Source organism: Trichechus manatus, unplaced genomic scaffold (genome assembly GCF_000243295.1).
Source record: "Trichechus manatus latirostris isolate Lorelei unplaced genomic scaffold, TriManLat1.0 scaffold00018, whole genome shotgun sequence".
NCBI classification, from domain to species: domain Eukaryota; kingdom Metazoa; phylum Chordata; class Mammalia; order Sirenia; family Trichechidae; genus Trichechus; species Trichechus manatus.
The window spans coordinates 544,821-556,281 of record NW_004443954.1 but is presented as its reverse complement, the minus strand read 5'-3'; the positions used below and the strand labels follow the sequence as shown (position 1 = coordinate 556,281).

General features: G+C 39.2%; 1 protein-coding gene across 2 annotated transcripts in view; it reads right to left on the bottom strand.

The window, feature by feature from the left end:
• Positions 1-651: 651 nt before the first annotated feature.
• Positions 652-11,461, bottom strand: part of PEX2 (peroxisomal biogenesis factor 2) — a 28,473-nt gene continuing 17,663 nt past the window's right edge. For both annotated transcript variants that reach the window (XM_004372510.2, XM_023727731.1), the window contains exons 2-3: positions 3,639-3,753; positions 652-1,924 (exon numbers count right to left, since the gene is read on the bottom strand). In XM_004372510.2, coding sequence (XP_004372567.1) covers positions 990-1,907 — 918 coding nt within the window. In that variant the 5' untranslated portion in view covers positions 1,908-1,924; positions 3,639-3,753 and the 3' untranslated portion in view covers positions 652-989. The remainder of the gene's footprint in view (positions 1,925-3,638; positions 3,754-11,461) is intronic.

Sequence of the window (11,461 nt, the reverse complement as noted above, 5' to 3'; positions counted from 1 at the left end):
GTTGAAAGTAATAACCTCTGACTATTCCATGACTGATTTTAACTCATTGTGAATGATTCTTAGTATGCTATCTTTTTCAAAGTCTAATATATTTTATATTTTGGTTTACTGTCAAAGCACAAAATGAGACTTTGTTTAAAAATAAGTTATCATTATTTTGTTGATGGAGTGTAAATAGTCCAAATATTTTTCATATTATTTAGCAAAAGATTCATTTTTAAACTTTTAAGTGAAAATGCAGGAAAAAGGAGCAAAGTATAGAGAATAATCTTGATATGTATTTTCAATTATTATTATGCTAAAGACTGCTGATGTTTTCCATAATACCTATCCATATGCTTGGTAAGAATGTAAGTTCTGAATCAAGAAGAAAGAGATCCAGTAAACAGTGTTCTTCATATAGGTTGTCTCCAGGAGTCCCCATGCCTCACTTCTAAACTGCCTTAAGCAATTTTTACTTGCTGAATGGAAGAACCCAACTTTGAAGGGGTCTGACAGCTGAGGACTGAACCCCTTACAAATTGGCTTCAGAGAAAAGCTTAAAATTACAACTGGGGCATCAGATCTTCAGATTTAAAACAACAGAATCGCAATATTTTCAGATTATGGTATTATAATGCCATCTCTGAAAACAAATGCAAGCCCATCCCACAGAGTTTTCAAAATCTTTTATTTATAGAGGTCAACCTCTTTCCAGGAAGTAGCAAAATGAAGGAGCATTCTTAGTCATCTGACAAAAACTATCCATTATTCTTGAAATTAAAAATTGAATGCAATGATTTTTTTTTTTAATACAGTAACATTTACATGATATATTTAGAATCATGTGGTTTTCAGGGATTAGCATTTAGTCGTGCCTGAAAAGGAAGAGAAGACAGTGGCTGAGAAGCACACACCTTCATAAAAGACATCTAAAGAACATGCTTAGGATGACTAATATAAAGAATTAAACATAATACATTTTTCCTCAGAGGAAACAATTTTAGTTTCTAAACAGCATTCACTTCTGACATCTCAATTCCTGACTTCAGAGGCTGCAGACTATGTACCTCTGTACCACACTTAGGACAAGTAAAGTACATGTCAAATAAGAAACTACTCTTAATACAGTAATAACAGAAGATATGTTCACATCCTATGGTATGAGGCATGACGGGCCATTCTCCACATAAAGAACATTCTCTGCCACTGGTAGCCAAAGTATTGTCACTGTTAGGAGCACCAGTAAGAGGGATACACCATGAAGATAACCTGGCTTTCAACTTTTGGATATTAATAAGGGGTAAGAGAAAAATCAGAAACTCAGCAAAACCATGCCAGAGAAGTTCCCTATTCATATACTCAAAGCCAACTTCACGCATGTTTTGGGGCTTGCAAAATACAGAACAGATGCCTAGGAGTCGTTCTGTCAAAGTTGCAAACTTGCCTCTTTGAAGGAAAACCAAGAAATTAATCAACTCACCTAATTTCAAAAGTCCAATCACAACGTTCACACACTGCTGGATTTTCCAGAATGATGTTAAATGAGGGTTTCGAAACAAATCATAGCGCCGTTCCTCTAACCACTTCCCACCGACTGTACAAATTGCATACCACAGCTTTTGATTTTCACTGGGTGGCTGATAGCTCAGATTTGGGGAGAAGTCATTTTTGTACTGAATATTTAAAACTGATTGCCCCACGGTGGCATTTTTGGAGTAGATGGTGAATCTCCACAAGAAAACCCACAAGAATGCTTTTACCTCTGGTTCAAAGCGGGCTAACAGCCCTGGTTTAAATCCATGAAAGCACTGAGTAAACTGGGACCAAACCAGTTGCTCCAGGGCCTTGTTCAGTTCAAGTGCATCCAGCTGACTTATTCTTAGCACTCTGTTTGTACTCCTGGTGTTCTCGTCTCTGGAAGCCATATCTTCTCTGAAGGTCTCTAGGAAAATAATAGAATTAGGGAATATCACCAAACGGTTGCAATCTTGTACTATCTCCTCAGCTTATATCTGGAAAACTGTGACACACAAATTATACAGGACACACGGAAGAAGGGCCTTTCAGTAATACGAAAATAGAAGTAAAAACAATCACTTCTTACTTGGAACTTCTCTTTTTTTTTTGCCCTCCTCATCAAAGGAATAACAGGTTTTTAAAAGCCTCTAAGTAATACTAGTTGGTCAGATATTCTAGTAGAGAAATAATAAAATCTTGAAGCTAACAATGATGAAGATGAGTAATAACATGATTCATGGAGAAATATATGACTTAATAAATGCAATGAACTATATGAACAGTGTAAATAAATACAATGAACAGTGCAATGAATAGGAAGTCAAGACGTCAGTTTAATGTCAAGCACTACTACTGACTTTGGAAACCCTGGTGGCGTAGTGGTTAAGAACTACAGCCGCTAACTAAACGGTCGGCGGTTTGAATCCACCACGTGCTCCTTGGAAACTCTATGGGACAGTTCTACTCTGTCCTAGAGGGTCATTATGAGTCGGAATTGACTCGATGGCAATGGGTCTCGGTTTTCGGTTACATATTGACTTCAGAGGTACACTTTTCAACAAGTCATTTAATCTCTCTCAAATATGTATTATATCTGTAAGGGAAGTTAGAAAGAAAAACAAATGAGCAATATATGTTTATTATTTTATCATAATACTGCAAAAAATATTACTAAATCCTAGCATGAAGCAACATGAATACAGAAATGTCAATATTAAGATATTAAAAACGTATACAGTATAAGTGCTCTAAGAAAAAAAAAAGACTGTGATGTAAAAATATATACAAAGACAACTTCACAAATACACTAAGAAAGACAAATAGGTACTGAAGGGAAAAGTCTCTTTAAAATGAAATACAAAAAGCAAATTAATGATTAGGTAGGTATGACTGACTGATTAAAAAAAAAATTATTAAATGCCTACAGGGTTGCTATGAATCGGAACCAACTCAATGGCAACGGGCTTTTTTTATTATGTGCAGCTGATGTGATTAAAATACTCGGCTGTAGCCGTTGTCAAGGAGTTTACAGACCAGCTTAGATATGTAAACTATCATTAATGAACTGGTAAATTCAAATTGTGACAGAAAGCATGTTTAAATTGCATTTCTAAAACGGGGCCTCAACACGCCAAGCTTGACCATGACCTCTAGGCCTTCCAAAGGCCCTGAACGCTAATGGAAAGAACATAGAATTACAGAGGCAGTCAGGAGATTCCCCTGAAGCTCACTTGCCACCAAACGGCTGTGGGATCTTGGAGGAGTCATTTAAACCTATTGCTGCTTTGATTTCTCACTTGCAAAACAAAGGGCTGGAGACAAAATAACCTCTAAAGTCCTTTTGAATCCTATTATTTAAGATTTTTTTACACAAAAGATATTAAATGTAATTTGGCAGAAGTTAAAAGGACTGAAAGATGGATCCTGAGATAAAGCTGTACTTCTTGAAACTGTAAATATCTTGGCTAAAGATGTGTTTGTGATTTAGTAGCAGAAGATTACATGATTACCAAGCGCAAGTATATAAAACAAAACGACTATTGAATGACAGCTCATTTAGGGATGTTTTCTCTCAAACCAGGTATATGACAGAAATGCTTCTCACCCATTAATACCAACCACTTTCTGGGCGATCTCACCTTTTTCCCCTTCCTGGAGCTCCCGCAAGACTGATTATCCTACAGTTATGGCAAAGGGGATTTGCGCTGCTGTTTGAGATCCTCTGTGAAACCCTTGCGTCATACTTGCCAGGAGCTACAGGAAAGAAAGGAGTTAGAAGGAGTGAGAGTTCCATTTCCTTACTCTACAAATCTAATCAATCCCCAAGGTCTATTGATTCTTTGTCCAAAATATTTTTTTTAATCCATTTAATTCTCTCTATTCTCCCCTCCCAAGCCTTTTCCCAAATTCCAGCTGTTCACATGTCTCCCCGGGATGACATCTAACTGGTCTCTATTGTATCTTCTGTCCCCTCCAGCGCACTGCCTATTCAGCATCACCCTAAAACACAAACCTCCCCATGAGCATCTCCAGCCTGCTCTGCTTTCCAATGCTTCGACATTCTAGTGCCACCTTCTCTGGTTCGCTAGTGGACAGTCCCTTCACCTGGAAAAGTATTTTCCCATTCCTAAAAAAACTCTGCAAGTTTTTGAAGTTTTAAGTCAGAGTACCTCCTGACTCTCCAAATTTGCATTAGCTATCTCTTCTAGTTGTTCCCTTAGCCTTCTGTTCTTCCCTTTCCTGGTCTTTACACACCGTACTTAAACTGCTTTCTGATGGTCTGTTTCCTCCACTAAAGGATAAGCCTGTTGCAAGGAACACTTGAATCTTGTTAACAGTTGAATCTTAGCGACTAGTGCAGTGCCTGGTACATAGAAGGTGTTCTACAAATACTAGATACATGGGTTGACAGAGGAAGAAATGAACAGGATGAAAGTCTGGGGTAGCCGAGTGGTAGAAAATACAATACAAATTCTGGTCCATTAACCTTTAAAACTACTTAAAATGATCATATCCAGAATACTGATTATTACTCATTTCTGCATGTTTGTTGTGCATCTGCTATTTACCAGTTAATGTGTTAGGGCTAATGACATAATGGTAGAACAGACACAGTCTCAACCCTCGCGAAGCCTATCTAGTGGGGCTGGGGAGGAGGAAACAGGCAGTTATAATAACGGGTGAGAAGTGATATGCAAGGCGAAATTCAGAGTAATGTACTTACAACTAGACCTAAGAAGGTCAAAGGCTTGCAGAAGGCAGTATCTAAACAGCCAACTGAGTGATTAGCAGAGCCAGCCTGGTAAAGGAAGGTAAGACGATAATTGCAAACAGAGGGAACAGAAGGTACCAAGGACTGGAGATGCAAAGACGAGTGATAAGGCTGGAAAGGAAAGCAGGAGACAAATCCTAAAGGCCCTAAAAGCCAAGCTGAGGAGGTTGGGTTTATCATGAGGGTGATTGAAAGCCACTGAATGGCTGGAGCAAAGAACAAATAGGATCAGATTTGCGTTTTAGACAGCTAGATCTGGTCACAATGAGAACAAATTAGAGGCTGAAAGACTGGAGGTATAGAGAGGAGAAGTTGTTAAAATGATCAAGGGAAGAACCAGTGATGATCTAAATTAGAAACGTAGCAGTCAGGGTAGAGAAAAACAGCTCTGGATGCTACAAGGTGGTAGGACTGACAAGAATTGGTGAGAAAGAAGCCAAGAGTAACTGACTAGAGTAACTGGGTAGATGCTGATCCAGTTCTCTCCAAAAGAAATTACATAAGGAGACACAGATTTGAAAGGAAAGGTAATATACTCAGTTTTAGACATCTGAGGTTCCTCTGAGACATCTAAGTGGAGAAGTTCAGTAGGCAGTTATGTGAATGTGGGTGATAAAATCTGAGTAGAGATTTTAACTGTAAGTCTGAGGTCCCTCAAGCAGTACTAATCTATTTTAAATCTCACTGTTCTACTTAAATGCTACAGTCAATAAGGCAGTAATCTAAACAAGATGGGTAGATCTTGTACATTTACAATATATTCAACTTTCTTTGAGAACAACAGAATCTTAATCTTATGGTTTTCATACCAGCTACTATTGACATTTCATTGCTCAAGTTCACAGATACTACCGCATCTTTGGGCTTTCAGTCTTTCTTTGCTTTGGTCTTCAGTATCACAGTAGTACAGTTTCACTGTTCTAGTCCAGCGGTTTTCAAACTTGAGTGTTTATCAGAATCACCTGGCGGACTTGTTAGAACAGATTGCTAGGCTTCACCCCCAGAGTGTATGATTCAGTAGGTCTGGAGTACGGGCCGAGAATTTGTATTCCTAATAAATTCCCTGATGATGTTAATGATGCTGGGGGATCACCCTTTATGAACAACTGAGCTAGTCTATTTCACAGCAAAAATCATAATATATATTTTTGTATATTGGTACCACCAGTACCAATGCTGCATGGCATTTCTCTACGCATTTCTGGCTAGTTCTCATCCCTCTGTCTACAGAAGTGGCTACAAATCTTTCACTCACTCAGGCTTTCCCTTTCTTCTATCAAGCAATCCTTATAGGAGTAGAGACCATTCATTGATTCCACAAACTTTTATGGGCATCAATACATCCTCGCTCTGCTAGGTGCTTGTGATGCAGCAGAGATAAAGATAACTCTCGGCTCTCACTTAAGGAACCAAACCAAGGTCTAGCAAGGGAGGCAGGCACACAAATGGACAATGAGGGTAACAACAGAGGTACATGATATTGCAAGTTCTCAATAAAATTTCAAAGCTACCGCCAACAGAAAAAGGGGTAAAAATATTACAGAGTTCACACAAAAATAATGAATGATAAGATTTTTATTTTTCTCATTTTTCTGCAGTTCACAAATTGTACTTGGTTTGCATCATTTATATAATTAAGAAAAACCCTAAAATATTATTTTAAAAACTTTATAAGCCAACCAAAATCTACAAAATTATCTGTCCACACTTACCCAGTCATCACTTTGTTACCTCATTATTATCCCTGGCATAAAGTACAAACTTCTCAGTCCTAAAAGAGCTCAATCCCGTGTCCATCTCTGCAACTGTCTTCCCCCATGGAGCCCTTAATTCCAGATCATTTTTTGGTCCTGCCTCTGTGCTTTTTCTCATGTACCTAAAACTCACCTTCCCCGACAGCTATTCTTTCCCACTTCCCCAAATTATCTGCCCTTTACATTTCAAATTCAACATTCTCCATGAAACCTGTGTAACTATCCTCAGTTTCAATTAATTATTACCATTTCTGAACTGACACCAAACGTCTGTCCACTCACTTGAGCCCGCACAGATTTGTACTGTGATTTCACAGTCAAACGAACACATCTTCTTTCCCTAACCTGACTGGAAGCTACTTAAAGGGAAAGCACCCTATCTTATACTCACTTTCAAAGCACCTGCCACCTACAAACTGACTTTGATACCTAGCTGTTTTCCTCAAGCAAAATCCTACATTCAGGGTGTACGGGAACATAGTATATGCGACTTTTCTACTTTATCAGTGCCTACAACTCTGTATCTTCCCCAGATTTCATGTTTTGTGGTCAGCAAGATAAGAGAAACACTCTTCAATTGTCAAATCATCCTTGAATAGCTTGTAAGAGGGACTGACAATACTGGATACTAGAATATAAGTCAACACTTCAGTCACCACACCCCTGTATTTGACTCGATAGATTTCTATTTTTTCAATTAAGCACCAGATGAAATTGAAATATTTGGCTTGCTTCAGAGGGCCAGTTGTGCCAATTTATATTGGTTAAGGGCTCAACTAAAACCCCGTGGCTGTCGAGTCGATTCCAACTCACAGCAACCCTACAGGACAAAGTAGAACGGCCCCATAGAGTTTCAAGGAGCATTTGGTGGATTCAAACCGCTGACCTTTTGGTTAGCAGCTGTAGCTCTTAACCACTAAGCCACCAGAGCTCAACTACTAGTCCAAAAGCTGGCGGTTTGAACCCACCCAGAGGCACATAAGACAGGCCTGGCGATCTGCTTCTTAAAAGTCACCACCTTGAAAACGCTATGGAGCAGTTCTACTCTGTACACGCGGTTGCCAGGAGTCAGAATCGACCTCCGACAACTAACAACAACAAACACTAGAGTCACCGTCCCTTCCAGAACAGCAGGCTGATGAATGGCTTATTAATCCTGTGACTCTGGAATTTACCACAAAGATGAACTCATAGTAGCTGCTCAATGTTTGTTGGAAAAAGACCATTGCTGTCAGGTCCTTTTTGACTCATAGCAACCCTACAGCACAGAGCAGAACTGCCACATATGGTTTCCAAAACTGTACATTTTTACAGGAGCAGACTGCCATATCTTTCTCCTGCAGAGCAGCTGGGAGGTTTGAACTGTCAACCTTTCAGTTCAGTTGGCAGCCAAATGCTTAACCAGTGTGCCACCAGGGCTCCTCAATGTTGTTTGTTGAATTTAACACACAAAGGAATGAGAAGTTTGGTAGCCAATAAACATGCTGACTGAATACTGTGTGAGAACATCCAGATGAGCTGGACGATGACGACAGGTGCCTCTTCTTTAGGTTGCTTACTGATACTTGGCGAGGAACTGGTGGTCAAGAGCTCAGCTACTAACCAAAAGGTTGGCAGTTCGAATCTACCAGTCACTCCTTGGAAACCCCAAGGGGCAGTTCTACTCTGTCCTATAGGGTTGCTATGAGTCAGAATTGACTCGATGGCAATGGTTCTTTTTTTTTTTTTTTTTTTGGTCAGAGGTAGTGGTTTCTCAGAGTAATCATGTATTTCAAATCCCAGGTTTCTGGTAAAATCATACTTAAGAACATTTAGCTAAGAGAGGAATTTTTAATGGCTGCCAGAAAAGAAGACTTAACACAGTCTCTAACCAATCCAGTATTTAACAATCCTTATTATCAAAAAATTCTTTCTTATCCCTTCTGTTACAGTTTAACATTTTTTTCTTTCCTCTTTTTCTCCCCCGGCCTGGCCTCAGTGTAGATTAAGAACAGCTGGATGCTCTCTTCCCTACATAAGACCAAAAGACTATTAAACTGTTCTTCAGCCCTTGCTTCCCCAGATGAACAATTTGCTTCTCTCTCTGTCTTTTTTAGGTTTTATTTTTCCAACACGTTAATTGTCTTTGTGGAAACACAGGACAGACGCTGTCCGTTATACACCATAGTTTATTAAAATGGAAGACCTCTCCTGTGCAGTCCATTCCGATCTAGGCACCTGTGGTGGAGTGAAAAAGCTGGTTTACAGTAAGACAAGCCTGGGTTCATGTTCCAGCTTTGCTGCTTACTTGCGATGTGATCTTAAGAAAGTCATTATCCTCAGGTTCTTCTTTTTTTTTTAAATAATATTTTATTATGTTTTTGGTGACAGTTTACACAGCAAATTAGGTTCCCATCCAACAATTTCTATACAAATTGTTCAGTGACATTGGTTATACATTATTCACAATGTGTTAACATTCCCATTATTTCTGTTTTGGTTGTTCGGTTTCCAATAACCTAGTTTTCCTGTCCCCTTAATTTTCTCTTCTTTGCTTTTAAGTAACTGTTGATCATTTGGACTCATACAGATGATTTTTTAAAGGAGCACAGTACTCAAGGGTGATAGTATTTCTTTTGTGAGCTAACCTATAGTTTGGAGCCTTGGTGGTGAAGTGGTTATGAGCTCAGGCTGCTAACCAAAAGGCCAGCAGTTCGAATCCATCAGCTGCTCCTTGGAAACTCTATGGGCAGTTCTACTCTGCCCTACAGGGTCACTATGAGTAAGAATCGACTTGATGGCATAGAACAACAAACCAATCTATTGTTTAGCTGTAAGGTGGCTTCAGGAGATAGTTTCAGTTCAAGGTTTGAAGAGAATTTCAGGGCAATAGTCTAGAGGAGTCTGCTGTTTCAACTGGTCCAGTTAAGTCTGGACTTTTTAAAGAATCTGAGTTCTGTTCCATATTTTTCTCCCATTCTATCCGGATCCATCTATTGTGGCCCCGATCAGAACAACCAGAAGTGGTAGCTGGGCACTAGCTAGTTCTTCTGGTCTCAGGGTAGATTAGGCCATATTTCATGTAGACAGTCCTGTAGATTAGTTTCTTCGAGTCTTAGGTTTCCCTCTTTCTCTTTTGCTCTAGACAAGTAGGGACCAATAATTGTATATTAGATGGCTGCTCACAAGCTTTTAAGATCCCAGACACTACTTACCATACTAGGATGCAGAACATTATCCTTATGAACTACATTATGCCAACTGACTGAGTTGTCCCATGAGACTATAGTCCTAAGCCTTCAAACCCAGAAAACCAATCCCGTGAGGTGTTTGCTTAGATTGGAAAAGTATCTGTAACTGTGCTCCCTATGTGTTTTATTATGCATATGATATATGTGCTTGCACACATATAAATATGTATCTATATATACCTATATATACCTACATACATACCTACAAAATATATCTGAACACATATATGCATTCATACATACATATATATTCACACATGTATTTTTTGGTTGTTGCTGTCAGATTCCTCTTTCTAAAAGGTGGAAATAACAGGTACCTCACAAGCTGGTTGAGATTAAACTAGATAATGATATGAACTGTATAGCAGTATTATATTATTGCAGCTTTGGCTAGGGAATGGACATTAGGAGAAAAGTCTACAAGTCGATTTTGGCAAATCTCATTTCAAAAGACTGAAATCTTCATTATCACTCACACTAATGCCTCAATCAACTTCACTGTGTTAACTTTTCCCCGCCTTAGGAAATACTGACTACACCATTAAAATATAATTGTGGTAGTTAAACAGTGACCATGATGTTACCATTATGTGTGCATGTGAAGAGGCCAAGGAGGAGTGGGAAGACACACAGTTCGCTGGAACTCATCACACTTAACGTGCGTCTTACACTCAACTTGCTTGTTGTCTGAAAGGAAATGATGCAGTAAGAATTCTGACAGTATGAGGATGGGTTCCAGCATGACCTGCTCCCTTGGTTACTAAACCCCCATCAACATGGTTGTGCCTGTTATCTGGAAGCAAAGAAACCTCAGGAACACACACTGATAATGTCAGACTCTAGGGTGCTTAGTTGCACAGGGCATGTACAGACAGTCCAAGACAAGCATCCAGCCTTGGGTTCATCACCTACACACTACAATAGCTGCTCCAACGTCACAATTCTTCCTCCTCTCCCTTGCCTCCCTCCTTCCTTTTTCGGCAGGCAGTTTCCCTAGAACACTGGCTTTAGAGAAGGACAGTGCCCAGGAATAGGAGAAACTGATGAGAAACATGAATAAGTAGAAGCTCAAGAAATCAGATTATGGAATCCTCTTCCCTCCATTGCTGTATAATATTTTTTCCCCATAGCAGGTGTGAAGCACAGAAAAATTCCACAAATGTCTTTAAATCACAGAAAATTATTCTCAGTATAATATAAGCAGTTTGTGTTTTAGTGAATTCTAATTCTCTACCATATGGTTTCTAAATCATTGACCTAATATTTATTGAGCATCTTAAAAAATGCCAGGCATTCTCCTAGGTACCAGGGGTTCAACCTAAATATTCAATTCTCAGTTAAATTCCTTTTATTCAAGCATTTTTAAAGACATAAGATATTACTGTAGTCAAGACTGGCCACTGATCTCTACAACAAAGAATGGACACCAAACGTGAAAACACTATTGTATAAAGAATCAAAAACAAACCAGACAGAAAAAACAGTATTTAGGGTAAGGGAATGGGTTGTGCAGAAGCACAAAAATGTTTAAGTGTATGGCTGTGGTCTATCTGAGAGATCTGGTGTTGGTTGGGTTCCAGTATGAGCTGCTCCCTTGGTCATTTAACCCTCATCAATGTGCTTGTGCCAATTATCTGGAAGGAAGACACAAGTCATCTGCTATGACTAGAACAGAGCAGGCTGGCAAGAGAGACTGGCTGAAGTCA